The following is a 23,163-nucleotide window of genomic DNA, read 5'->3' on the forward strand; positions in this document are numbered from 1 at the left end:
TGACTCGTCTACAAGGACAAGTGTCTTCCAGTGATTATCTTAGGAGACTCTGGAGGAAAGTTTGAAGAATCTGGGTGTGCATTTGTGTTCACCCAGTGTTTTCCACAGGCAAAATCACCATAAATTCAAAATTCCCATTGTGCTCCCATGTCTGTTATCAATCGCCTTGGAACACATCTGCATCCTGGCAGAACTGTCTGTGTGACCCTACGTCCCACAGGCCACGTGGGCTTCAAGCTCACCATGCTCCCTCTCCAGCAGGGTCCTGAACTGCCCCCCACCCACAACTCTAGACCTGGGCTTGCTCGAGTCCCCTCCTCCTCTCCTTGCACCTTCCCAAGTTTTATCAGCAAAGCTCCAACACTGTTTCCTCCAAGTTGATCTTCCTTTAAAAGCAAAGGTCATGGATTAGGAGATCCAGACAAGAAAGCAGAAGCAGGTGGCTTGTTTTCAGCCGCCAATTGTCACTATCTAGACAAGGCAGTTAGCTGTTAGCCATACCAGGAAGGACCACAGCTGCTCCTTCCATGTGCAGCTCTATGAGCAGAAACACTCTGCTTTGCAAACTTGATGATCAGGAAGAAACAGTACGCCCAATATGCCAGGTCTCCCCATCACCATCTGGCCAAAGACAAACACTCTTTTGTACCAATATTTATGTATTTATGCATACATATGATAAAAATGTCACCGTTCGCAGTGAAATCATCATTACATAAGCAGCTATACAGACCGACCCCAACTGCAGTCAAATTCCCAAACACTGGAACAAAACACAGCTGCTGACCACCTGTACACTCATACTGTCACCCACGCCCACCCACTCTCGACAGTCACAGGCGAGTTCCAACAATAAGCCAGGGCCTCCTCCTGGGTGTGTCAGGCCCTAGGAATGAGGAGAGAAATAATCAGTGACGAGCTGGGACTGCTAGACATATCTCTGCTCTGCCAATGACTCCGAGAAGGCAAGACAGGAAGCACTGGGATGGTTCCTTGGCACAAAACTTCACAGGCAACAAAGAGGTCGAGGGGCTTAAGTTAGTCTCAGGTTTAGCTCCAAGTAGGAAAAAAAGGGAAAACCTGGTCATTTAAATTCTAGCAAAAAAGGGGCGGGAGGGTTTCAAACTTGATCCCTAGTCTCACGTCAGATGGCAGCATGACCACAGCAGAACCAGCGAGGCCAAACTGACACCATCTGATGTGACTTCATCCTAATGGCCTAGTTCAATTTTATTTTAGCTCTGAAGAGAGAAGGAAATACTTTCAGAAAAACAAGGGGTCACACAAACCATACCCCCGTTACATTAGTGTTTGGGGCAAGAGTACGTTTATTCATTCACACAGCTTGTCTACAGCTCTGAGAGCGCTAGGGAGCAGCCCACCCCACTCTCTGCCTTCCGCCTTTTGAGATGGACAAGCCCTCGGCGTCCAGTCAAACCTGAAGTATAAAAAATAATGCCAGAATCAAAATGGTACCTTCCAGACAGTGGGACTATGGAGAAATTCTTTTCAACTCCCCAATTCCTACTTTTTGACACAAAGATTAAAAAAACCTAAAGTGTGATGTTCTGAGCATCTCCACTGACTCTCTGAAAACACTGATGATACAGACAGCTACTGTCTGAAAGGATTCGTTCTGTGTTCTTGGTAAATGGGCCAAGGAAGGAGGTGCCAGCCCGATTAACCCCAACGAATGAATACAGAGAACGGGCCGATCCAAAGCCTCTGTGTGGTCAATGGGGTGGTACGTGGGCGGCAGAGAGCAATTCCTTGGTACAAAGTTCATGTCCCGAAAGACAGAAGCAAGGTGAGGACAAGGCACTTCCACTGCCGAACAACAGCTCACATCCCGTCAACACCAAGACTGTCACCAAGCACTGCACTCCCAACGACCCTTCAGTGAACCATCAACAGGCCACCGCACTTTCCAGTTGGACCGTCAGACTGGAGGAGTCCAAACTCTGCAGAACTGACGGTGGAAGCTGGAATGCTGGCGGAGGAAACTACTCAGGGGAAACAAAAACAAGTCATCCCCTTTCGGCCTGAGGTGAGGTTTGTTCCAGATTAGCTCAGTGGAATACTGAATTGCAAAATGCTTGGCCAGAGAATGTGACAACACCCCCACAGATGCCTCCTTCTTCTCCATTTTGATAAAGAGCAACGAGGGCTCTGAATGAAATCAGAACCAGTTATTGAATTATCTTGCACTGGTGGTTACGGCAGACACCTTCCGAGCCTTGCAATACATGTCCCCGTTCTGTGGCAGAGTGAGAAGGGACCGAGGCAGGGCCAGGAGCAGCCGGTCCCTTCTCATCCTGAAGCCCTTCAAGCGTACTCAATCCGGGCGGGGCCACAGCTGCTCTCGCTCTTCCGCTCGGAAGACGGGCTGCTGGCCTTCGCTTCACCGCCTATTTCCAGAGGCTTCGATGACATGTAGTCCTTTACTTTGATCTCCATGTTCTTGGCTTTCAGAGTGGCCATGTGCAGCTTCTCCAGGAAATCCGGCATGCCTGTCGGAAGAGGTACATGTGAGTAGGCTGCCAGACAAACCAGCAGCAGGCTCAAAATTAAAAGGCCCCATTTCCTTCATGGAAGAGCCCAGCCCTCCTTACAGAAATCACTGCACTACTGACTACATGTGAGTGACAGCTGCCTCTCAGAATGTATACGGAGTGAAAACGAGCCAGGACCTCGGAAATTCTTTAAAAAGGGGAACTGATCAGGCCACCTAAATCCCAAATGGCTCTCTTTCAGGTGCTGAAAACATCATTAATCAGTGGCACAGCCTATGTATCTGCCAAATTTATTAAGACAAATGTCGCACAGAAACATAGTCTCCTCTCCATTCTCTCTGAGCTACAAGAAGCTGCCCGAAGAAAGCAAATCATAACAGGGTGCTTTTCAAGGCAAGACATGGGAAGAGAAGGGTACAGTTACAGCCATGATGTGTAGCCTTTCTAGGACAGGTGCCACCACCCCTTTTTCCAGGTGGCTGTCCTACAGCCACCACATTTCTACGCCAGATGTTACGGCCTCCAACACTATCTAAGACGAAACAATTTAAGGGCATTAATGTCCACACTCCATATTTAAGGCATTAAGCAAATGCTCTTCTTAAATCCCCACTCTGGGCACAGGTTCCTCTCTGGGACTCCACACTTCTCATCCCTCCAAACCCCAGCTAGAGGCTTCCACATCGTCAGTTTTCAAGCCCAACTTTGAAAGGCGTTCAATTTGGAAGGGCGTTTAATTTCCCCAACAGGGCTCCAGTGAATCAAGTACTCATCTTGCTGCCACTGAGAAGCGAGAGAAAAACAAACCACTCAGCCCAGGCTGCAGGCCCTGTCTACAAGTGCCCACTCACCACTGGAAACCATCCAACTAACGCAGTAGCGAGGAAACACGGTCTGGGGATTGTCACTGTAGGTCAACAAGTAGTCAAAGCCGTTCTGGAAAAGAAAACCAGCCAGATGAAGAAACCTGAATTACCCCGCAGCCGCCGCATCCTGGCCCACAGATAGGCTCACCCGAGCCTGGGGCAGAGTGCCGTTTTTCCACCTGTGCAGAAGACAACACTGAAGACCTGAGGGGTTGCGATCAGCACGAAGGCCCGCTTGCGAGGCTGGCCCTCGGCCGGAGTCTGGGAACTTGGCTCCCAGAGTGTTCCCTGTCGGCAGCCACCTGCTAAGGGCGGCTCCCTGCGCCTCGTCCGTCAGTGCACACACACTGCGCGCTCTATGCTGGGCGGAGGTGCCTGTGACCAGCTCCCGAGTGAAAATCTCAGGTGCCAAGTCTCTAATGGGTTTCCCTGGGCAGAAACGTCATACCCATGTTGCTGCATTTTTGTTGCCGGGAGAAGGATGTGCTGTGACCCAGACGGCAGGGGGAGAGCCTGGGACGTCTGCACGTGGACCCCTCCAGATGCCGCCTGTCTTTTCCCTGTGATCCAGCTGTGCGTCCTTGCTGCATCACTGTAATGAATCTCAGCCATGAGAACAACTAATGCTGAGTCCTGTGAGTCCTTCTAGTGAATCTTCAATTTCAGGGATGGTCTTGGGGACCCCAATATATACCCCCAATGTCTAAACATCTTAATCTTGACCCAAATAGTATTAACAGCAAACACTTATATAGCACTTAACTGCATGCCAGGAACTGCTTCGACTCCTCACAATGATCCCAGAATGTAGGTCCTGTGACCCGTTTTACAGATCAGGTAAGTCAGCAGAGACGTTAAGTACCTCTGCCCAAGGTCACCCCCATGTACTCAACGAGAGCCAGATGAACCCGGGACGCGGACGGCGGGGCCTACGCACCTACTCTCTCATTGCTGATACAGTGAGGCCGGGGGGTAAGGATCTTCACAGGGGTCCTGACCCGAGCACCGGTCTGAAATGGTTATGCTCCACTCAAAGGGGTAAGACAGAGCTGGGCGTGCACCTGCACTTTTAAGGCAGACGGGCCATAACTCCAGCTGGCAGATATGGACTATAAACTCTTGTGCCTTTGCAACAAAGTCCACCTTCTTTTCCTGGAGTGAACTGTTTACCCTTTTATTCATTTACTCAACATATACTGGAATGTCTGCTGTGTATCTGGCACTGTGCTGGGTGCTGTAAACAAAAATATGCTAGTTCTTGCCCTCGGAGGCTCCCAATTACGACAATCGGTGCCGTAACAGAGTTACAGACAGAATACTGTGTCAGTAAAGAGGAAGGAGGTAAGGCCCAGACGTGGAAACAGTGACTGTACCCACCACAAAGGCTGGTTATAGACCAAATGGGTTAGATACACGTAAAAGACTAAGTTATTCTTCCCATAGAACACTTGGACTGGGAAGTCAAAAGACCTGGGGTGTCATGCACTCTGCTTATGTTTAAAAAAGGAAGCCAAACCGAAAACAATGGCTACTTACGACAGAAGGGAGGGAATAGGAAGGAGGAATAGGGATATAAACTAAAATTACTCTGAATATTTCTCATTTTACAGATCTGACTGTAGAAACAAATTTTTCTAGTCGTTGCACTAGTGACCTTGGTATTACTACTCTCAGGCTGGTGTGTGTGTGCAAATAATTATGTTGCGGAATGAGCTGAGAACTGAGTTTTTCAGCACAGGGAAAGAGGACAGATATAAGATATAAAATGTAAATGAAAACTCTACCATCCTGAATTTGAATCAGTAAATCATAAGTATTAGTATGCACATACAATTTATCTTTCAAATAAACAAAACTTATTGCTTAGTTCTATCTCCTGAAAAGGTCGAAAAATAACAAGCCAGCCAGTAGCTGGGAGTAATCCTAGAAGACGAACTGTGGTACCTCAATGATTTTTCCTTAAGAGGAACCAGGGCTCCCTGAAGAAACGCCAATGTCCAGGTTTAGAGCTAAAATGATACAAGACAAACCTGGGACACCTGTCACAGCAGAAAACAAGAGTGCCCCTGAGGCCACAGGACTCGGGGCAGAAAGAGGAAGCTCCCAGTGGCCAAATGTGGGCTGTCTGAGCAACAGTAACTGTAATAGATTGAAGCTAACCAAACCCTGTGAGTTTCTAATGATATTTAAAAACAACAACTTTACCTATGGAGGATCCTTAGTTAAGAGAACCATTATTTTGAAAACTAGTAAATAAAGGAAATAAATCAAGCATTTCTTTTATGTCCCTTTCCTATGTAAACTACAGGAAACCAAAGAGCCGAGAAGGAAATTTTCCCGGAAGTACTGTAACTGATAAATGGAAATGAATGAGGGAATTACAAAGCTGGCGTTGTCTGACCCCAATGAAGGAATGGGTCTGAGCAACAATCATCGAGCAGTTCTCAATCACAACAAAAGCAGCCCTGCTTTCTAACGCAGTGGTGTTGCCCCAAACAACCTGAATCTGTCTGAGCCTCTAGATTTAACTACCAATAATTATTAGGACATACAGGGGACAGGAACATGTTAATGACACTATGGAGACCATGGGGACTCAATCAGCAGTACAAAGAACTCTGCTCTTCAACAAATACAATTGCAGGAAAAAAAGGAGGGGGACTTACTGATTTCAAGAGACTCAAGACGCAGTATGAATAAACTTCAACGTCTGGATGTTATTTGGATCCTGATTTGGATAAACCAGCTACGAAAAAATTCATGGACACTCAGGAAAATCTGAATATGGACTAGATACTTGATATTAGGGATTATTATGATATTGAGGTCATATTTATCTCTTTTTGAGATACATATTGAAGTATCTACAGAAGAATTCTTCTATGGGTTCTTCTACAGCAAAGCTAAAATTTGGGAAAGGGAGTGGGGAAGCGTACAGACTGATCACTGTTGGAGCTGGGGTGGATATATACGGTTCTCACTAACCCATCTTTTGTAGACGTTTACACTTTCCATAATAAAAAGTAAAACAAAACCATACCTTGAGTCAAGGACCTACTTTCCATCAGGCCAATCCAAACTCGGCTGCTTTTCTCAAGTACCCTCCGCACAGGCCAGTGTAGCTTGCCACCCACCCCGAAGCTCTGCCTTCTGCTTTAAGCAGTGAATCCCTGAGCACAGCCCGGGCTCACTCTCCCCTTTGTCTTGGCTGAATCATGTCTCCTACCCCCAGCGCACTTACTGTTTTCCTCTATTGCAGTCTGCCTGCCTTTTTACAAGAACCAACTCAAGCCTTACCTTTTTCATGAGCTTGCCACAAATATACTAAAAGAATACATAGATAACTCCAGTGTTCCCTTACCCCAGCTAAAGACATTATTTATTGGGTGCCTACTAGATGCAACGCACTCACCAGGTGCTAACCGATGCCTTAGCTGTTTTCTAAATGCCATGGTTTCTAAAGACAGCAATACTGGGCCTCAGGTCACTTTTTTTCAAATAGGAAATATATGGACAAGGTTCAAATGTCAACAGCACCATAAAGGAAAAGAGTGAGGTGTAAGTCTGCCTCCCACACTGTTCCCAGCCTGAGCCAGGCCCCTTCCTAAAGGTAACTAGCCATCGACAGCAGCCTTACTTCTTTTCTGTCTTCTGAAGCAAGGACTTTCAAACATTTTTAACTACAATACACTGTAAATAATCCTTTCTACACTGCAACCCAGTTCACTCATAGACACACATTCATACATACTTATGTATGAGGTGTGATCATAAAATACGGTGAATGTTTAAATTAAAAAAAAACTTATTACAGTAAAAGATACATTGCCATTAATCCCCCTCAAATACTCTCCCTCACTTCAAACACACTTATCCCATCATTCTTGCTTCTTTCTGAATAAGTTCTGGAAGTCCTCTTTTGTGAGTCTTTAGTTGCGCTGTCATGGTTGCATAGATGTCCTGAATCATTTTGACTTTGGGGAAGAGCCAGAAGTCACATGGTGCCAAATCCGATGAATAAGGTGGATGAGGACACACCATAATGTTTTTATTGGACAGAAATTGCCATACCAGAAGCAATGTGTGACATGGAAACTTTCCATTATGATTGAAAAATGTGAATGCTACTGCTGCGTGCCATCCAGCGGAAAGGCAGGCATCTTCAATACGGGGAAGCAGAGCGTCAAACCTTAGTAACAGTGTGTGACAAGTTTCAACTTGTTCGGTGCAAGTCGGGTGTGAGCTACGGTTGAGAGAAGGTGTGTTTTAAAGTGTGCCATAAATCATCCTCCATCATGACAACGCTCCGTGTCACACATTGCTTATGCTACAGCAATTTCTGTCAAATAAAAACATTACGGTGTGTCCTCATCCATCTTATTCACTGGATCTAGCACCATGTGACTTATGGCTCTTCCCCCAAAGTCAAAATGATTCAGGACATCAAGGCAGCCATGACAGCGCAACTAAAGACACTCACGAAAGGACTTCCAGAACTGTTTCAGAAAGTGGCAAGAACGATGAGATAAGTGTGTTCGAAGTGAGGGGGATTATTTTTATTTTTTTTTTATTGGGGAACTGTGTGTTTTTCCAGGACCCATCAGCTCAATGTCAAGTCGTTTTTCTTTTTTTCTTTTCAATCTAGTTGTGGCGGGGCGCAGCTCAGCTCCAAGTCAAATCATTGTTTTCAATCTAGTTGTGGAGCGGGCAGCTCAATGGCCCATGTGGGAATCGAACCGGCAACCCTGATGTTATGAGCACCATGCTCCAATCACTGAGCAAACTGGCTGCTCACCAGCAGCTCAGCTCCAAGCTCAAGTCATTGCTTCTCACTGGTCCATGTGGGACTCAAACCGGCAACCTTGTTGTTAAGAGCTCGCCCTCTAACCAACGGAGCCATCTGGCCGCCCAGAGGGGGATTATTTTGAGGGGGATTAGTGCCAATGTATCCTTTACTATAATAAATTCTTTTTTATTTAAACATTCACCATATTGTTTGATCACACCCCGTAACCAAACAAAAGTCTCATGAAATACTCAGACAGTTTCTATTCTGTTCTACTTACTCTTGTCATTTTTTAAAAAAGCTGGTTATAATGCACTAAATTTATTTTGTCTTCTATTAATGGGTAGCAGTCCATGGTTTGAAAAATACTGCTCTAAAAATAGTACAGAAGTAAACACACAGATCTCCTAAAAAGAGAGTCCAACGCCACACTGAGGTGAGCCACCATTTCTCTGTCACAGTTAAAGTCCCACTTCAGATGGTATAAATAAAACAACAAAAGCATATTAAAGAACATAGTTCAAATAGCTCTAAAACAAAAGTGATGGGACAAAAGAATGCCATTATAAAGTGAAACAGAACTAAAAATAGCAACCACTGGAACCTGTAAGTACACTCAATGAAGATTTGGCTAAGAAAGCAGAAACAAAAAGAAAGGTCAAAGAATTTTAAAGAAGACAGAGAACATTAGTCTAAGCCTCTCATCTTACAGACAAGGAGAGAGAAGGGACATTTTGACGGAGAAAGTACCCGCTCTAGTTCTGAAAGAATACTGCTACACAGAGGAACAGGGGCTACACCTTAACGGTCTCAGATAACGGACTTTGTCATGGGGGACCGTCCAGGTGTGCCAGCCCATAGCAGGGTTCCCAAAGTTTCCAGACCAACGGCAGCAGCCTTACTTGGGAACTTCTTAAAAATGCAAATTCCCGAGGCACAGCCCAGCCCGGTACCTTAACCAGCTCCAGTGGATTCTGAGAACCACTGCCTGATAGCAACCCATGCCCTCCCCAGTTCAGATCAAAGACAATCCTTGAGAAATCCCAAAGCCTCTACACCTCACCTCTTACATCATGGAAAACTCACCTCATCAAATGACTTGTGGGGACGGATGACCATCTGGGATTCATATGATCTGACCCTTACAAACTCTGGAGACTCTGGCACGCTAGGGTGCTCCACAGCGCTGGTAAGGAGAAAAGCGAAGGAAACTCTGAGTACCGTCAACATACAAAACAGCACAGGAGCTCAGGTTAGGGAAATCTCAAAAACTGGCTCTCATCTTTAAAATACAACAGAGGATCACTGAGATGAATGAATACAAACTAAGTACTAAAAACAAAGGCCTTCCCTGGTGATGCCCAGCTCACTAGGCTTTGTGTTGAAGACAGACAGCACTTCTTTTAATTATCAGCATTAAGAAACTGAAGAAATGGTTTCATGAAAAGCTTATATCCCTCCAATCTCATGTTCTAGCTGGGATGGATGGGGCCTGGGCTTCACTCCTCAGGGCCCTGAGAACATGCAAAGCCACCACATATGAAGTGTGATAAAAAAAATACGGTGAATGTTTAAATATTTATTGTAGTAATAGACACATTGTCATTAATACTCCTCAAAATACTCCCCCTTGCTTCGAACACACTTATCCCCTCGTTCTTGCCACTTTCTTAAGCAGTTCTGGAAGTCCTCTTTTGTGAGTGTCTTTCCTTCATCCTCCATCATGACAATGGTCCATGTCACACATCGCTTCTGGTACAGCAATTTCTGTCAAATAAAAATATTATGGTGTATCCTCATCTACTTTATTCACCGGATCTGGCACCGTGAGACTTCTAGCTCTTCCCCAAAGTCAAAATGACCCTGAAAGGAAAACGTTTTAAATCGATTCAGGACATCAAGACAGCTACGGCAGCGCAACTAAAGACACTCACAAAGGAGGACTTCCAGAGCTGCTTCAGAAAGTGGCAAGATGATGGGATAAGTGTATTTGAAGCAAGGGGGAGTACTTTGAGGGGGATTAATGGCAATGTGCTTTCTACTGTAATACATTTTATTTAATTTAAACATCCACCGTATTTTGTGATCACACCTCATGTATGCATGAAGGACACAGCTAATGAAACTCAGCAAGGTAACCACACATACCGTGACACCAACACCATCACGTTGTTTTCCTGGTCCACGCTGTACCGCCGAACATAAACATAATCCCGTGAGTACATGGGATACTAAGGAAAGAAAAGGCAGGGTTATTGTTCGGCCTCACATGGACGTGATGGAAGTAAAACCGCAGCAAAAACACTCACAGGAAAGTGGGTTACCCAGTGAAGAACCTCGGAACCACTGACCATGTCCCTCTCAATCACTTCCAGTTTGATCACCAAGGCATCCCACTTTTTCCTGTACTCTGTATCCAGCTGTGGGAACAGGAAAGACCATGAGGACCCAAGAGATTCAAACAAAAATGCAGAAGCCTTCTCCAGATGCTCAGGCCTCCAAGCCAAGGACTTATTCTGAAACAGTATTGAACCTAAAAGATACTGCCCAAATGTGAAAGACACGGCTGTGTTTACTATGGATGTGTTTACACAGATGAGTCCCTCCTTGTAGACGAATACCATTACCCTGAAGCTGAACCTTAACAAGACAAACCGATGAAAAATGTAAGAAAAAATTTACTTAATAGGTATGTCTGGAGAAAATAAAATAGATACACATGTGTACAGAAACAATTCTAAAAACTTTCAAACAGACAAAAGCCCAAAAGTATGAGCAGACACCTTACACAGAGAAATGCGAGTATATTATAAATTATAATTTATATTATAAATTTATTATAAATATATATTTTATATTGTAAACTTATTATATTATAAATTTCTAATATAACTAGTAACTAAGGAATTTCAAAATAAGGCACATCCTACACACCCAAATCAACAAAAATTCAATCAAAATTGACAAAATTCAAGACTTCGGGGAAAGCATGCACTTGCATATTATAAGTGGGTATTATAATCAACTCGTTACTCAAAGTTCAGCAAAACGAACAAAAAATCCAGGAAGGAAAACAGTTTTTTGGTATAACTCTGCATGGGCCCACCTCTCCTATCCATACGTTTGCCCCCATGGAAGAGAGCAGTCTTTGTGAACAGACACACTTCATCTTTATTAAGAAAATACTTTCACTGAGGAAATGTTCCAGATTACTAAATCCTGACTGGATCTGTACTAACAGGGAAAATGCTATAAGGGACATTACTGGGTCAATATATAAAATTGGAATACAAACAGACTACACAAGTGTGGCATCAATGTTAAATTTACTGACTTTGAATAGGGTACCATGGTTAGCTAAGAGAATACATCTAGAACTTAGGATAAAGGGCCAGGTATGTACCTTACCCTCCAATTGTTTAGGGGAAGAAAAATGGTCAAGCCTTATAAAACATTAAAAGTATTCAAACCCGAGCTTCCATCTGCTCTTTCAACAGCCCTGTGAGATGAGGACTGGTCTCATTCTCACTGGGCAAAGAAATTATAAATCAAATGTTTACCCAAATGCTACCCTACGTGAGATGAGGGGTATAGAGATGGATGGATGTACTGAAGCCAATGTCTTCTGAGTCAGAGAAATTATTTACATGGACTGTGGGAAGTTGATTTCCAGGCTTAGAGACTCCAAATGTGGGAAGAAAAATGTACTCACCTGAACATTGAAGAACTGCCGGGGTGTCACATCTGTGTAGGTTCCAAAGACTAGAATGACAAGAAAGAGTAAGGGGTGTTTGCCACACTCTCATCACTCACCGTATTCCTATCTCTTTACTGCACTTCGATTCTAGTGCTGACAGCTCTTAAAGGCAGACTCAGAAACTAGAAGTCACCCTGGGCAGCAAGTAGGACAAAGACAAGCTACAGCAAAGCACAGCAAAGACACCGAGACTCATGCGGTCTGGGAGAGGGAACACAGTCCACAGTAAACCATGGCACTTGCCTGAGAACAACCAGAACGGAACAGTTAGAGCACAAAGCACCCGGGAAACCCTGGACACACTGACAGGCAGCCATGCTGGGCTCACCTCGGTACTGGTACAGGGGGGTGCCCGTGATAGGGCGCCGCCACAGCTTGAAGTGCTTCTTCTCCATCACCATCTCCCACGGCTGCGCTTTGGCCCCGGAATCCTCACTCCCTTCTGTTTGGGGTTTTGGTTCTGGAGGGTGGCGGTCAACTCCAGAGCTCTGGAACATAGTGGACATTTCCTCCAACCGTCTCATCTCATCGATGGATCTGGGAAGGAGGAAAACAGGCATGGAGGAAGTGAATGGAGTTATCCCTGGGACATGAAATGTCCACAAAGAGACTTGTGTAAGAATGGCGTGGGTTTAAAACAGTATTAAGTGGAGTAAATAAAAACGTGAGTTCCCGAGTGTGAGTCCCATTCCAACATCCATTTAGTAGAGTATTAAATTACTTAACCAGTCCCTATTTCTTCATCTGTAAAACGGGAGATAACAGTAGTAACCACCTCAAAGGTTAACTGTGAAAATTAAATACATTTATATGTAAAGTGCGTAATACCTGGTGTATAATTAGCCCTCGAATGTTAACTATTGAGGTTTATGACTATGAAAGGTCACTTGATACTTTTTGCCCATTTTTTATTGGATTCTTTATCTTTCTATTACATTATAAGTATATAGATTTCCTCCTCTCTTTTAAAGAGATATAATTCATATACCGTAAGAATCATCCTTTCACAGCACACAGTTCAGTGCTTTTGAGAACAGTCGTAAGGTTGTGCAGCCATCACTGCTAATTCCAGAACATGTTTGTCATCTCCAAAAGAAACTTGTACCCATCAGCCGTCACTCCCCATTCCTGCCTCCTCTCAGCTCCCGGCAACCACTTATTTACTGTCTATGGACTTGCCTACTCTGGACATTTCACATAAATGGAATGATACAATATACGGTCTCGTGCCTGGCTTTTTTCACTTACTACGTTTTCAAGGTTCATACATTTTTATGGTTGAATAATATTCCACTGTGTGGCTAGACCACATTTTGTGTATCCATTCCTCAGATGATGGACACTAAGGTTGTTCCCACTTTCTGGCTGTTATGAATAATACTGCTATGAACATCTGTACATGATTTTGTGTAGACATAGGATTTTGGTTCTCTTGGGTAGATTCCTAGGAGTGAATTTGCTGGGTCATAGTAACTCTATGTTTAACTTTTTGAGGAAATGCCAAATTATTTTCCAAAGCAGCTGCACCATTTTATATTCACACCAACAATGTATGAGGGTTCCAACTGCTTCACATTCTTGCCAACACTTGTTACTGTCCATCTTTTTGATTCTAGCAATCCTAGTGAGAGACAAGTGCATCTCATGTGGTCTTCAATTTGCATTTCCCTGACGACTAATGATGGGGAGCGTTATTATCATGTGCTTCCTGGCCATGTGTGTATCTACTGTCCTGCCCCCACGGCCCGTGGCAACCACAAACCTGTCTCTAGGTGCCTTTTACTTCTTTGTTCTAATTTCCCTGGTGAGAACATGCACTACAACATTAAACAGATGTGCTGACAGCAGACATCTTTGTCTTGTTCCTGGTCTTAGGGAGAAAGCTTTCAGTCTCTCACCATTAACTATGCTGTTCACTGTGTTTTTTTCATAGATGCCCTTTATCAGCTCGAGGAAGTTCCCTTTATTCCAAGTCTGTTGAATTTTTTTTAAACATGAAAGGATTTTGTCAAATGCTTTTTCTGCATCTACTGAGATGAGATGATCATGTGGTATTTGTCCTTTATTCTTTAATGTGGTGTATTAATTTTTATATGATGAACTAACCTTGCTTTTCTGGGATAAATCCCAGTTCATGGTATATAATCTTTTTTATATGTTGCTGAATTCACTTTGTTAGTATTTTGTCCAGGTCTCCATGAAGCTTTAAAACACTCAAAATAATACGATGTGTCATACTATGTGTCGTTATACATCAGTTAGGTGTGTGTGTGGGTGTGTGTGCGCGTGTGTGCACGTGTGTGTCTATACAGACATAGATGGGGAAAAAAAAACAAATTGGAATAATCTGGGGGAGAGAGATTTCAACTGGAAAAGGGTCCAGAGGAGGTTTTTATTTATTTATAATATTTTATAGCTATAAAATAGAGGATGCCAAAAAAATGTTTACACATTTTAAGAAAGGAAAGAACTATTAATATATGCCAATAACAAAAGATGAATACAAGTCACATTTGACTTCTGCAATTATAAGAGGTACTCAGAGTGGTGACCAGCAGCGTCCAGACACCTCTGATTACGGCGAACGATTGCTTAAGCAACGTTGACCAAAGCGTTAACATCTCTTAAAATGTACGTACATTTCTTTGGAACCGCGGTATTATACGTAACATTCATGTTATTCTTTAAACTTTTATATATCTGAAACATTTTGTAATAATTTTTAAAACATGGCTTGTACTTGCCCCTTAACCTTTAAATAGCAGATAAGGAAGAAAGACTGCTGTCTATGTCATATACAACTCTTCTGTGACTCAAGACTGAAGAAAACACCAACTACTGATACTGCCTGAAATGCCCTTTCTCTCCTCTTCAACCTTCAAAAACCACAAGGTTCAAGGTTCACTTCTAGGCAGAGTTAACCATATACATTTATTTTTATCCCTCTAAAGAAACATATCACATTATAATTAATCTATCTTTATATCTGCCTCCCTTACTAAACTAGAATTCCCTAATGGCTCAGAATCAGTCTTTTCCATATTTGTATTCCCAGCTCCTACCAAGTGCCTGGTAATCACTAGATACTCAATAAATGTTTACTGAATAAATTGAGTAGATAAATTAATATGGAAGTAAGCCTCAGTAATTCCAATTCTTAAAGAGTACATTAATACATTGCTTTAAAAGCCAAAAATCCAAAGTTATACTAGTAACCCAAGATTAAAAGTTTAGAGCCATACAAAGTGATGGTGTGTGTAGCTCTGTGTCTTCGTCCAGGCTCTGCCAACTAACTAGCTGTGTGGATCTTATGCCCATCATTTTACCTGTACAGCCCTCCCTGTTTCCAACTGTAAAATGAGGACATTATTTCTTGAAGGTTCCTATTAACTCTAAAATTCCAATTCTCTGAATTTTAAACTTTGGACTTAGATGAAAATATTTACCTGGGGGGACATTTGTTGTTCTGACCGCCTGACAAGGGACGTAACTCCCTTCTCAGAGCATAGCTCCTCATTTAAGTGAGGTTAATTAACTTCTGATCCAGGCTTTGAATCCTAAGGAAATAGCACCAGCACACGATCTTTTGGAGATTATTCTCAGTGACCGTGAAGGAGTTGAGAGGATGGCAGTGCAAAGGACCTAGGGGAAAGAGGCCAGCAGCAGCGCCCTAAGATGGTTACTCCTGTACCTGGTCTTGGCCAAACTGTACTCTGGCCTTCTTGGTCATTGCTCTGAGTGGCCTAACAGCTTTATGATCAATTCCTCTTGGGCTTAAGTTAACTCATATCAGTTTGTTTGCAACTAAAAACCCTAGCCAGTACAATTTATACTGATGATAAAAAAGGTTTAACCATGTTTTTCAAGTTTTAATTTGAATTAAAAGTTGCAAAATAGGATTGACTGCTACCACTGCAAACACATCCAGAAATAGGGAAGGAACTTTAGAGTAGGCAATACAATCTTGCAGAGGAGAAAGCAAAGCAAAACCACAGCTATTATAGATTTGCTCAGAGAACAAGTCAGGCATCACATGGCACCCATTATGGTACTTTACATTGTTAGTAAAACATCCTTTAATTAAAAATAAGCACCACTCTCAAATGTCATTCTTATCACATAACGAAGAGGGGCAGGAACGTCTTATTAAAAACACATCAGAGGCTCATTAAATTACATAGTAATAAGGTTTCAAAAAAAAAGTATATGACTGTAATCAGTATGTTTAATGGCCTTCTAAGATTCAAGGTGGTACAGAGCTTCTGACCCATTGCTTAATCAGCCTCTCCTGTGAAATTAAAGGGCAGTATATGGCCTTGATTAAAATTATGAGACTAAGTTCCTAGAGTGGGCAAGAAATGTCTTGTAAAGAAATGACATTCATTCGTTGAATAGCACAATATGAATGCTGGAGCAAGACTGCATCATGGAAATGTAAATGATTGTTATGTCCCCAGGTTCAAAACTCTCTGAAGGGTCTCAACTGCTGCATGCTGATATGACAGACATAATTTGCACCCAGGTGCACAGTCACTCACTATCGTGTACATGGAGGAAGGAGAAACCTCTCACCATATATCTCTGTAGCCTGCTGTGCCAAAACTTGTTTGGGTCGGATGGATGTCTAAACCTTGTTATCTAAGTAAGAGACTTAAACAAGTAATAAGGAGAGAGGAAAGAAGGACAAAAGAGATTATTCCCCAAATAGTAACAGAACCAAAAGATTAGTAGAGGATCAAGGAAAGACAGTCAATGCTTCCCTCTCTGCAAAACTGAAGTCATTTCTATATTTGAAAAAGGCTGGACCGAGCGCTCTGCAAATTGAAGGCACAAAACCTGAAACCAGTACGTATAGCCACGCCTGGCTCATCTAAGGGTCCTGCCCTCAGTGTAGAGCTTGATAAACACCTTGAAAATGATTCAAATAAAGCATTCCCTGTAACTAGCAATTACAGTTAAGACAACCGACTCATTTCACATAATCCCCTCCTCAAACTCCAAATCAATGTCAAAGGTATAGACTTTCAAGTACAACTGTTATGGGACACACCTAGAAATAAAAAACGTCAACTATAGCTCATTGCAATTCTGGGCCAACTAGTTAATGGTAAAATAGTGAAGACAGTCTCAAAAAATTCAAGTCAGCTTTTATGGAGTTCTGATGATCTAAGAAGTACATATCGGTAAAATAGCTTCAAGTGACAGTGGTTTAAAAAAAGTTCCTTTAAGCCAAAAGGACTTTTTATTGATAATTTATCTAGTTAACAGCATACTGAAAGGTTAATAGTATTCCGAATGCCCTGAAACACAGAAATAGGAAAATGTGCAATGAAACTTTACTGGCACTTATTTATTCAAATTTCTAGAGCAATGAACTGTAACGTAAGAAAAAAAAAAAAGAGGGGGGTTAATGGAACATTTTCCGCTAGCCTTTCGTATTTCTTAACTTCCTTCCTCTTTTTGTTCCTGTAATTTCTTTTAATGTTCCAAAGCCATCAAAAAATTACTGTTGTATCTTTTCATAAGATTTGCCCTGGGCTCACAGAATGCCAGCTGGCACCAAAATAGTGATCGAAAGTTATTTTGTTTTACTGTTTAATTGAAACCAATTGGGTAAGAATACTAGACAAAGCATTAAAAGACCTGATTTGTACACTGGCCCCATTCTTCTCTCAAATTTTCTTCTTGGTACTAGATTCATGAGATCCTATTTAATAAGATGTTAAGCACAGATAACAGAAAGCAAAGTTATTCTTTTTCATTCTGAAAAGAAACAAGTAACAAGAAAAAACACATGCCACTTTAAAGCATACATCCAAAAAGATATCCTACACACTCCATCACTGTTTAACCAAGACAGCAACAGCAGAATTCGTTTGTACCAGAACAAGTCGGTACAGAAACAGAACAGAAAAACCAAAGGCTGTGGTTTAGGAGCCAGGGACAATTATGCTCTTCTTCCATTAACAATGAAAGAAATGCACTTGTTCCTGGCACATCCAACTGTCCCATTATGAAAGCTACCCCAAATCATCTCACTGGAACAAACAAAATCTAAGATGTTCTAAGCTAGCTATGACAACCTCAGCAGTGCCTCCATTAAAGCAAATAGAATACTTAAACACCAAGCAAAAAAAATTAACCTGGACCCAGAATATTTTATTCTATAAAATATAAACATGACAAACTATCAGAACATTACAGAACTACTACTGTACAACCAAGATATAGTTGAAGAGCATATTATTTGCCCCCCATCAAGATAACATTTTGAAATCCTTGAAATGGATAACCCGATCAAATTTTAAGTATATGATTGAATTCAAGCATGAACTGGGCAGTGAAGTGTTAAATGAGGGCCTTTACAACCCTGAAGGGGGTCAAAAAAGGCACCTCAAGTGTTCTGACTGGCCTTTATTCTAAACTTCTGAAATTTCCAGCGGGTTAACCCAGAGCAGTATCTCTTTAGGAGTTGGATTACAACCAAGAGCATTTCAACTGCCTCTGGGGTTTCAGAGAGCCTGAGGAGAAGGTAACAGAATGACTACTGGGCCTGGTCATTGATGATCTGATCTTTCTCCCACAGTGCTTAGCGACTACTGACTCAAATGTTTACCACTTTCATTTCCTACCTTGTTTTCCCCTCTAGTTCCTGCAAATGGGAGATCTACTAAATAGAGGGTCCAGGACATATATCCATAAAAACACAAAGTAAGCCAAAGGATGTCATCTACCACCTAGGCTTCAACATCATTCAATTCCCACCCCGTCCCCCTTTTCTGATCTTTCTTCTCTTCTCCAAACAGATCCCACCGGGAATGTCCCCCTCAAACTTCACCACTGTGGAACGTGGGTATTACATCAACAAAAACAGAATGAAAATTCAAACAGTTAATTGATAATTTCTCAATTTAAAAGTTTCCTTCTCATAAATTCTTTTGTTTCTCACACCTGAGACTGTTTAATGAGAACAAATGGACAAGTACCAAAAGAATACTAAAAGAAACTAGGCAAATTACCTATCATGCTTTCTATCTTAACTTTTTTGTTAATAAAGTTGTGGTTATGATTTTAAGTTGCATCTATAAAACAGTCATCTGTCCTGCTAGGAAAAGTATTACAAGTTCTTAAGATAAATTTGCATTTAGCCACAACTCAATGTTGCACAAATAGGGGCCTGGCATCTGGGTGCTACACGTCCAAACAGTCATAGAATTAACTTTATTGAAGTATTCCCATTTTTAACCGAACCAGATTTAAAAGTATTCCCACTTTAAATGTGGAATAACAAGAGAAATATCTAGAACAAATAGACTTGTGTGGGATTTATCAGGGGAGGGGACCATGATAAATGACTAAATCAGTTTCAGAGCTCAGTGGGGAGACAGAGAGGAGAGGGTACAGTTTAAGAACAGCTGTTCAAACGGCAATACGGACACAAAGCTAGAGCTGAAGCAGGACGACCCCAGGAGATCACCTGAAAACTCTTAAGGGCTCAAGTTTCAAACCACAGATTAATAAATTCAATCAATAGTACTGCACTTTTCACACACAAGTTTTGATGACAGCATGATTTCAGAGCCTGATGAAACACTACTTCCAAAGTCCTAGTTAAGTAGCAAAACACTGACCTAATTCTTACAGGTTACAGTGTCTGGGATACTGGTTTGCCAGAGGAGGGCAAAATCCCTTCCAGCCTTATCATTCTGCCACAAGTCACAATGACGAGAGCTCTCCTGGCATTTCTGACCAAGTCCCACTGAGAATGAAGTCATTTTGTAAATGCAAGACTATCCTCTTAGGTGAGGTATGAAACTTGAATTTGCACCTTTCTGGGTGTGTTCAAGATTACGTAAAAATGCCTTCAATAGCTCCTTTATTTTTTAGAATGTTTCCTTAGGGTCCAGCTTCCCAGTCAAAGTCTCCCTCCTACACTAACCTACAATTTGTTATTATCAGCCCGACAAGTCAAATTAATACACCGAGGCAATAAAAAACGCGGCTTACTAAAACAGGACCCAGCTACTGTATCGCCACTTCAAGGACCGTCGGGCGCGGCCCCAGGTCCAAGGTCCCGCCTTCCCACCTGAGCCGCGCCGCCCCGGGAACACAGCGACCTCCCGACCGGACCCACCTCTGCAGCTCCTCCTCCTGGATCCGCTCCTCGTCCCACACGAAGACGCCGGCGAGCGCCGCCATCATCGCCGAGGCATGGCCCGCGCGGCCGCGCAGCCGGCGCCACAGGCGGCCGAGGAGGACGCGGCGCGCGCTGTCCGAGTAAAGGCGGCCGTAGAGCTGCGCGATCTGCTGCGCGCGCCGCACGCGCAGGCCCGTCACGAAGCGGCACTGATTGGCCAGCACGGCGAGCAAGCCCCCGCCCCGCGGACCCGCGCGCGCTGCCGCCGCCGCCGCCGCCGCCGCCGCCAGCTTCCGCGGGAACATGTCGCTAGCCGCGCGCCAGGAGCAGACGAACGAGCCCGGGAGGGCACCGCGGTCTCCGCCGATTCCCCTAGTGGGCCGACGCCGTCATGTCTTTTTGCAGCAGCGGCTGAGGAGGGGTCCTTTTTGAGGAGGTGGCCTGCGACCGCTGCGGGAGGCGCTCCTGAGCTTGGGCCGCGAACCTGACGGACGGTGGGCACTAGCCGCCCCTGTGTCTTCACGCCGGCGCCTGGGGCCGCGGTACGGAGCGCGCAGGAAGCAGCAAAGCAGGCGGCTAGGTCCGGAGCGTTCGGCGTCCGCCACACACGCTGCTCGCCTGCAACCTACTCCCGTGGCCGCCCCCCGGGCGTGATTGGGTGCCGTCCAGGCTCCTCGCTGCTGATTGGCCCCGCCAAGTGCTCGTCAACGCTCTTTCCCGCCCATTCGCGCACGCGCCGGTGCTTCTTGCTAGCAAGGTAGGTGGCGCGGCGGCGAGAACCGGTCAAGGGCGCCAGGGAGAGTGGCTGTGGGGCCCTACCGTCGCCGCCATCTTCGGGCCGCCCGACCCCGCCCAGCGGAGGAAGGGGCGCGACTAGGTGTCATAGGAGTCCTGCGCGGTGCTCGGTTCTGAGGGGCGGGGGACCGTCGCTTCACTCAGAATTTAACCCTAGGGTGGGCCTCGATATTGCCTCTGCGGGGCGCTGCGGGTGTCCAGTGCCGGGGGGCGGGGGGGGGGGGGTCGACGGTGTAGACGCCTTTGATGAATGGAGATCCTGTTGAGGCTTGACGGCAGCCGCCGTCGCACTTTTCCTCGGTCTCCCCGCCTGGCCCTCCCGGAAGCGACTCTACTGTCCGGGTGCCGACAAGGTACTCAGGGCCGGAGTCTGTGCGCTTGTCTTCTGCCTATGAACCTCGCCACGCGGGAGCAGACGCGGGTACGTCCTTACAGCCCGCGGCACTTTCCGGAGAGCTTCGTGGGCAGGTGGCCCGTCGCAGTCTGGAAATGCTGTAGTCCTTTGAAGTGACTAGGGGCACATGCCCCAGGTCGGGGAGTAGCTGCCCCTCGCTCTGTGACCCAAAGGTACCAGCGTGAGAAGGTAAACAGGTCTCCTAAGACCTACTTTGCAGCACCCATGAACAGCCTGGCTAAATGATCTCCGCGGGCATTCAGTGACTCTTCTGACCCCAGCCTCATGAAAGTAAAGCTGCTTGGTGTCGAATAGGAAACCTTGCACTAAATGGTTTCTATTTTCCTAATGCTTATGTGAAGTACTTTATTAACAAACAGGAAAAAACTATTGTAGAGGCTGCCTGGATGTGAAAGATGTGTGCTCCTTCTAGGGCAACGCATTGGAAGTTTTACTGTAGCGAGTCGCACAGTTTTAGATGTTCTTAATAAAAGATGTTTCTCCAAAAAGAGAAAAGCATGCTTTATTGGCAGTTGAAATTTGCATCTATCCTGCCCAGACTGTCTGATTTTACTCGAGATTGGTTTATTTTCCCTTGAAAGGAGGTAAGGAGAAAGGGGTATTTAACAGAAAATAGTGTTTGAGGTTTTGTTGAGCCCAGCTTTTCTCAGTGATGGTAACATGGCTAGGAGGGGACAGTGGGTGGAGAGATGAGCTTTCCTCCTGTTCTGCTTGCCTTGATTAAAACGAGCTTTAACACTTCAGCGTGGGTTTTTGTTTTGTGTATGTTCTTGTTTTGTTTATCAAAATGAGTTCTCAGGAACTCCAGCTGAGCCCCTCTAAAATCCAGTCTCTACCTAAACACAAATCCATCTTCAAAAAGCTTTGGGGAAAAAAAATAGGCGTTAGCTCTTCCTCTTTCCAGATACCAGTCCCTTCCTCCTTTCACAGCTTTGATTTTGTTTTTAAAAGGATGGCATAAATGTTCTTGCTGTCTTCACTTCTGCACCTACCTATCAATTCTTCCTTTTTAGAATTAAATCAATTTGTTCTAGACCATTCTCTCTATGACTTTTCTTCAGGCCCTAACTGTACTCTCTAGCATAACCTCCCTTCCAAGCCATTAGTAACAAACTTTTTTGCTTGTGTATTTCATAACAATGTTGGAAGACTATTCCCTTTGTATATTTTTAATTTGGTCCAAAATTCTTCATCACGAGCTCATCTTATAAGTTAGGTTCTACTTATCAGATCACCAAAACACAAAGTTGAGTGGACCCAGCAATAATCCATGGTAAGACTAAGTGGTGTATTCAGGATTGGGTGTGAGCGGGACCAGGGATGGGGCACAGGTAAGCTACACAAGCAGATGGACTAGATAGACATCCATGTCACCTACCATTTTGCACTGAGCCTCTCCCTCAGCTCACACCTATGGCTGCATAGGAGGTCGGGTCCCTTTATGACCAGCTGACAAAGGAGGGCAAAAAGCAAAGTTTGATTCACTGATAGGTCAGAATGGTATGTGGGTGCCAGCCCAAAATGACAGCCGCCCCACCCTGGGGTCATCTTGAGAGACAGTGGCCAAGGACATTCCCAGTGGCTGAATCCTCAGTGGTCCTCCTGGCCATTCACTTGGGGTGGACAGACATGTATCCAGGTTAGAGTATGTAGATTCATGGCACTGGCAGTTGAGTTAGCTGGTCAGAGAAAGATCAAGGACAAGGAGGTCCGAGATAGAGGCATGTGGATGGACTCTGTGCGTGGGCAAGAAGTGTGCGGATGCCCACCAGAGAGCAGTGACATAGGTCCTGAGCAACAAAGTAGAGTGACAGCAGTTGATGTCAGCCAGGTGCTGTCGGCCACCTTTTCTGCCTGTAGGGCCTCAGCCAGCACCACAATCAAGTATTTACTG

The 23,163-nt window shown here is 44.2% G+C and overlaps 1 protein-coding gene across 1 annotated transcript; it reads right to left on the minus strand.

Annotated features, from left to right (window-relative positions):
* Positions 1–639: 639 nt before the first annotated feature.
* On the minus strand, positions 640–20,364 carry STARD7 (StAR related lipid transfer domain containing 7). The gene is made up of 8 exons (XM_033100865.1): positions 20,057–20,364; positions 12,251–12,459; positions 11,878–11,927; positions 10,475–10,585; positions 10,314–10,396; positions 9,252–9,351; positions 3,365–3,449; positions 640–2,510 (listed from the first exon to the last, which is right to left on the minus strand). Exons 1-8 carry the CDS (start codon positions 20,362–20,364, stop codon positions 2,326–2,328), a joined length of 1,131 nt encoding a protein of 376 aa, XP_032956756.1. The 3' UTR covers positions 640–2,325.
* Between the last annotated feature and the right edge of the window lie 2,799 nt (positions 20,365–23,163).

This window comes from Rhinolophus ferrumequinum (assembly GCF_004115265.2).
Source record: "Rhinolophus ferrumequinum isolate MPI-CBG mRhiFer1 chromosome 13 unlocalized genomic scaffold, mRhiFer1_v1.p Super_scaffold_3, whole genome shotgun sequence".
Taxonomy (NCBI): domain Eukaryota; kingdom Metazoa; phylum Chordata; class Mammalia; order Chiroptera; family Rhinolophidae; genus Rhinolophus; species Rhinolophus ferrumequinum.